Here is a 6487-nt window from a genome sequence, read left to right as displayed (position 1 = left end):
TGGTGAGCTCAAAATTTGCAATTATCTGTTGAACCAGTTCAATCCTTTCCTGATTAATATTTACGGATTTGCCGCAAACCCAACACCTTTTCCAAACCCATTGTGAACCAGGTTGACCAGATTACACATGACACAATCATGATACTCTCTTAATGTAATTAGGGTGAAGTACTGTTGCAATTTTATCCATCCCTAATCCATTCATGGGTAAAGGCAAGATTATATCCCAGGGTAATGATAGGGGATTTTACCAGCCAAGCTAGCTGCTGCCCTTCTTTTTTTTGGCAACCAGGATTCCACTTTCATTAAACGTATGCAAGGAGAAGGGTAAAATACCAGTTGGCCTTCAAACCCAACAAACCATCCACAGCCGCCTTCATCGATTTCAATTTTATAGTCGGAGTTTCTTCTCATCAAGTTTTTTGTTCCTTTACAACCAAATAAATACATATAAATTGCCCATTTGTCCAGGCTAATTTAAGCATTAATGACTCTTAACTGATTCAAGTCCACTGACATTTGGCGCCACGGTAATCACAACCCTCCGCCGCAGGCACTGGCTTTTTGCCAAGCAACTGAATTATTTGTCATATAGGATTTCAAAGAAGTTGCAAATAACTATTATCATACTACAGACTGAATTACACAAGATGAGAATATTTCAATATTGTATAGGGCATCTAGTGGTCTCTTGAAATGATCGAGTGTAGATTATTGTAATTTTGCCAAGTAGAGCAACAATAAACCTACAAATGACCATATTCTTATCCATCCTGTGGGCTCACAGCTTGCTGGTTGGAACTCCTACTGGTTTCTCTCTAGACCTCTTTTCTACTGCACGTGAAAGCTGCTTTACTGCCTCCTTTGGTAGATGGCGAGGCCGGCTTAGCCAAAGTCCTCCATCAACAGGAATGGTGCTTCCATTGATGTATTTACCTACAAATATTATATGAATGAGTAATCCAGGTAAAAATAAAGGATAGGTAACAAATAAGGGTAAAAACATCGTAGTACAGGTAACAAATAATTGGCAAAAATTAGTACATATTATGTCCTGGTGCCACATTAAATTCAATAGACATTCTTGTAAGACAAACACAAACACCAACCAAATTCGCAGCATCAGTAAGCAAATTATATAACAGCAGAGCATTGCACTATAACAAATTAGAGGCTACAGTAAACCCATCTACTGCGCTGTGCTTTATTTCTTTTCCCATATTTCTAGGACTTTCAAGATGTCAACACATATGCTATAATGGACTTTCAAGTTCCATTAGCAGAATCAAGATTACTCTAGGAATTTCGCATTCTCAATATCCTTTGCATGATGGATTTGCTAAACAGGACAATCTCTTTCTCTAACAACTATGTTTGCTTATCCTGATTTTGATTATATAAAAGAGAAACTGCAAACAAAGCCATGCAAATTAGGAATTTAGACAAAGTTCATGCTTCCCAATTGTTATGCAACCAAAATAAATCAGAACCAAGTAGTGGGCCAAGGAACAGAATATAGGAACTGTATATATTCAAAACAATCAGAGATATAACTGGACCGGACTTCACATTCAGCAACTACCAATAGCCCCTGAAACCAAAAATATAGCATGGCAGAGGACAGATCCATGCTCCCAGAATCAGCACCGAAAACTCTATGAATCATTTACACTTACACACACATATATATTGATAATTACATAATAACAAAACAGAGCTTTGAGATAGATAATTGCACGAGTGAAATAAGGTTAAAAACCTGCATCTGAAACAAGGTAGAGAGCGGTCATAGCGATATCCCATTTCTCCCCTAGTTTATACAAAGGCATGTACTCTCTTGCTTTGCTATTTATCTCATCAGGAACAAGTTTACTCATGCCAGGAGTATCACCAATGGGACCTGGTGCAATCCCATTGACTCTAATATCATAGTCAGTCCCCCACTCCAGTGCCAAGTTTCTTGTAGTGGCATCCACAGCAGCCTGTTGGAAACAAAATATTTTGAAGAAGTTAAACACCGGTCCGATACATGTAACTTCTAGAAAACTATGCTACAAACCTTTGCTGCAGATACATGGATTTGATACCAAGATGCCGAGTAATGCAAAGTAGCGCTAAGGCTCAAAATTGTTCCACCACCAGATGAGCCCCTTCCTGGCCCGCCTTTCTTGAGATACTTAAGTGCTTCATGGCACATTGTAAATGTACCAACAGAATCAATATCCATAACTGCAGGTAATGGTTAAAACCAATAACACATTAGTTCAAAACCTCAATAGAGCCTATATCTTGAAAAGCATGTTTAAAGGGTTAATCACTATGCAAAAAAAAAATCCTCGATTTTTTTTTTAAAATTTATTTATTTATTATTATTTTTTTTATGATGAGGAATCCCTTCAAGGCAGGGCTACTTCATGTACTCACTCCTGTTGGGTAAAACTTGGACCCGTGTAAAGTGCCCCCTTCACATGAACCGGGCAATACTCCGGCTTCGACGACGGACTAGCCCCAAGGAATTGTTTTCATCCAAGGAGATTCAAAACTTAGACTGAATAGAAATGTCACTAAGACCAAGGCCTTTACCACTTGAGCCAACCCTTTGGGATTAAAAATCAATTGTCTCAACTATCACATGATTAGAGAAAATCTCAAGTCGGGGACTCAAGTAATCATGCATGTCTTAGGACGCTGAGTTATTTAATAACAGAATACATTTCTTGATTGTTCTTTTCTTAATGATTTTTTTTTATAAGAACTTCACTGAAAAAATTTAAGATGTTTGTCAGAGCTAAAAGAGTAAAATCACTAGATTGTATTCTCAAATCTTCAAATGACAACATAGATTTTAGGACACACCCATAAAATCCAACTTTCATATAATTTTTTATAATTCTTTATTTTCTTCTTTTTACAATCTAATGTTCTCTAGAATACTCAATTCTCAAGCCAGAGTAAATTTGACATCAACAGCTCCCAAGGTAAAGTACTTCTCATGACATTAAGTTCAAATATTCAGGACCAAAAAAAAGCTCTTCCACCTATTGAAAATAGACTTCAAATTTGAAGCATTTGCAACATAAGGTGAAATTAGCTCTATAGCATTTCCCATGATTTGCATAAAATCAATACAAGAAGAATTTTGATGGCAATGTCTATAATCAAGTCACCAAAAGAATTAAAAAAGGATTGAACCATATACTCACTACTTATATAAGCTAGGACATACAACCTGTTCTAAATCCATTAGGTGACAAATCCTCTGCTGACACAAGAAAATTTCCAGCTGCGCCATTCACAAGAATGTCAAGCCTGCCAAAGTGATTGAAGGTTGAGTCCACAACTCTTTTGGCATCTTCCTGCTTGCGAACATCCCCCTCAAAGCCAACAGCCTCCAGAAAAATACAAAATGTATAAGATTCTGATCTACATAATAAATCAAAAATTTGAAAATCAAATAAAAGGGATGCCTATCATAAATTATATCAACCAAGTCCTGAACATTGCTTAAAAACAAACCAACTGAACAGAATCAAACAAATAACGGAGTTCTGGACTCTTAGCAGGTTCACTGAACCATATGTTTATGTTATCAAGAAACTTGGTGGGACCTTAGTCAAACTAGGCAATCCGATGCAGTTTAACTGGTGAATTGACCACCTCTCGTGCTTGCAACCCAAAAGTTTTTCCTTTAAAAAGAAGTAGCAATTCATGTCACTGAATCAAACACAAAACTGACCACCAGTTAAAACAAGTTGAATAAAACTATCTTCCGCCAAAGTTGCTGCTTAGCATAATGATGCTATGCTGTCCATAGATCAAAATATTTTATGGATGGGTAAGCTTTCATACATCCGCATCATTTTAACAAATGATCCCGAATCTTAAATGTATGGGTTAAAGAACATGACCAGTTATACCAACAAAATTAGCAAAAGATTGTCAGTCATACAAGCAACAAGTGAGTCGATCCAATCAGTGAATTCTTAAGATCCCTTTCGGGGGGGGGGGGGGGGGGGGGGGTGGGTGTTTGTTCTTTTATTTTCTTTCCCAAGTGACTTTGAGTAAATAATTAACATAGATAATTCTAAAAGTGCAATGGATTAAATAGTCATTTTTACCTGCTTTGTATGTGCCTAAGAAAACTGGCAGATGCCTTGTTAGTACACGTGATAATCCTAAGATCACATGGCAGATACTTAATTGTCATGTAACAAGGAGATGAGGGTGTTGCACGCAAAAGAGCATTACATCATGGAACTCGTTTCTCTCCACAGAAACTATAAACAGTAAGTAGAAGGTCATCACTTCTTATCTCTTTGAGATGAAACTTTAATATTTTCCCTAGGGTCAACTAAGCATCCATGAGCATGGTAAAGAGGAGTAATTCTATATATCATCATTTTATTCCAAAGCTATGTGGTGTGTTCCCCAAAGCATATGTTGCATGAAACAAGTTCCCCAACAAAAAACCTATTTTCACACCACATCAGCTTTGGGGATAAAAGATGTATAAAATATGGTATATCACATTACTCGTTAAAGATGAAGATGGTATGTAAAATTTAAATTCACATTACGCAGCACGGACATGGGACCTCAATGTTCAGACGAAAACAGGAATTCAGAAGAATTAATCTAGACCCCGATCGGCATTCGTGTCAAATGGGAAATAAACTCAACTTATTTCCCTTTTCTCACTTTTCTCACCAGCCAAACAGAATCATAGCCGAGAAACCACTCTTTCTTATCGTTTGATCGATTTTCTTCATCAGCCAAACAAACCCATAACAGAGAAAAAGAAATTAAAGAACCCAGATGCAAGAAAATCATCCCAGGGAAATTCGAAGCGAGAAAGTAAAATTGGAGGAGACTAAGTAGGAAGGAAACAAAGAGAGCACCGGAATTCCAAGAGAACGGAGAGCAGAGACAGCAGAGTCGAGGACTTGCTTGCGTCGACCCATGATGGCAATTGAAGCTCCATGTTTACCAAACTGCGCTGAAATCTCGAACCCAATTCCCGAGCCACCTCCAGTTATTAAAGCCACCTTCCCTTTCAGTATCTCCGCCTTGAACGGTGACTCCATCCCTCTCTCTCTCTGTCTCTCTTTCTCTCCTCCTGTCTCAGAGTCTGGCTAAAAATAAAAAATAAAAATAATGATTAAAAGTAAAAAAATTTGTTGCGTGTAATAACAGCAGCTCATTATCTCATCATCAACAGATTATTCTTTCTTATATTGCATACGTGTATATAAGTTAGTTTAGTTTGTTATATTAGCTAGTTAGTTATATAAGTTAGAACCGTTATGTTGTTGGTATATACTCTGTTATTTGAGTTTTTGAGTTGTAAAGCAGAATATATAAACTCATGTATCACTTTGTATTCTTGAAGGTTAATGAGATGAGTTTTATCTTCAATTTCTTTCTTTCTTTACAATTTGATATGGTATCAAAGCTTTTCACTTTGTGAAAATTCAATTCATCAATGTCTATCCCAGTTTCATCAATTCCAATTTCCTCGATTCCTGAAGCCATTCCCATTTCTTCTTCCCATTCATTACATTTCTCTCTCAATGATAATCCCTCCAGTCATTACTATCTGCATAATGGTGATAATCCAGGGCTATTATTGGTTCCTCAACCATTAAATGGTGAGAATTATAACACTTGGAGCCGATCCATGACCATGGCTCTTTCTGCGAAGAACAAGTTGCAGTTTGTTGATGGAACTCCTCCTCACTCATCCACTCTCAATGAATCTGAGTTTAGAGCCTGGAAGAGGTGCAATGATACAATATCTTCATGGATTATTAACACTGTATCGAAGAACATTGCTACCAGTATAATCTACATCAACAAGTGCCAGGATATGTGGCTGAGTCTGAAGGAAAGATTCTCACAGAAAAACGGACCACAAGCCTTTCAACTTCAGAAAGCTATCTCCAGCTTATCGCAGGATAACATGTTTGTAAGCTCTTACTTTATTCGTCTCAAATCCCTTCGTGATGAATTCAGCAACTATAAGTCTTTTTCTCCATGTACTTGTGTTCCTGCATGTTCTTGTGGTAGCTTGAAATCTGTCCAAACATTTTTTGATCAACAGTATGTTTTTCAATTTTTAATGGGGCTCAATGAGTCTTTTGCTCACATCAGAGGTCAAATTCTCTTGATGGATCCACTTCCTCCAATTAATAAAGTGTTTTCACTAGTTGTTCAAGAAGAAAGTCAAAGACAAATCTTCATAGGATCCATGACTTCAAACCCTGCAGCCTTGATAACCAAATCTGTCCCCACACAGTAGAATAGGTTTCCTAAGTAGATGACTCGAAGGGAAAAACCAGTATGTACTCATTGTGGCATTTCTGGACATATCATGGATAAATGTTACAAGTTACATGGCTTCCCCCCTGGATTCAAATTCACAAAGAGGCCTTATTTTTTCCCAAGCTCAAGTGTAAACTATGCTGCTCAAACTCATGGAGAACATTTT

General features: G+C 37.3%; 1 protein-coding gene across 1 annotated transcript; it reads right to left on the bottom strand.

Moving 5' to 3' along the window:
* Positions 1 to 443: 443 nt before the first annotated feature.
* LOC132175934 (peroxisomal 2,4-dienoyl-CoA reductase [(3E)-enoyl-CoA-producing]) lies at positions 444 to 5153 on the bottom strand. The gene is made up of 5 exons (XM_059588031.2): positions 4899 to 5153; positions 3230 to 3389; positions 2060 to 2229; positions 1760 to 1982; positions 444 to 936 (listed from the first exon to the last, which is right to left on the bottom strand). The coding sequence occupies exons 1-5, from the start codon at positions 5082 to 5084 to the stop codon at positions 782 to 784; spliced, it is 894 nt and encodes a 297-aa protein (XP_059444014.1). The 5' UTR covers positions 5085 to 5153; the 3' UTR covers positions 444 to 781.
* Positions 5154 to 6487: the final 1334 nt, after the last annotated feature.

The sequence above is a fragment of the Corylus avellana genome, chromosome 3, assembly GCF_965113065.1.
Source record: "Corylus avellana chromosome 3, dhCorAvel1.hap1.2, whole genome shotgun sequence".
NCBI lineage: Eukaryota > Viridiplantae > Streptophyta > Magnoliopsida > Fagales > Betulaceae > Corylus > Corylus avellana.
The sequence above is the reverse complement of the archived record's forward strand: the minus strand, read 5'-3'. Positions and strand labels throughout refer to the sequence as shown.

Coding starts and splice junctions, on each gene's coding strand:
- LOC132175934 (XM_059588031.2), bottom strand. CDS start 5,084: ATGGAGTCACCGTTCAAGGCGGAGATACTGAAAGGGAAGGTGGCTTTA. Junction 1,983..2,059: donor TCCATGTATCTGCAGCAAAG/GTTTGTAGCATA, acceptor TGTTTCCAACAG/GCTGCTGTGGATGCCACTAC. Junction 937..1,759: donor CTACCTTGTTTCAGATGCAG/GTTTTTAACCTT, acceptor TAATATTTGTAG/GTAAATACATCAATGGAAGC.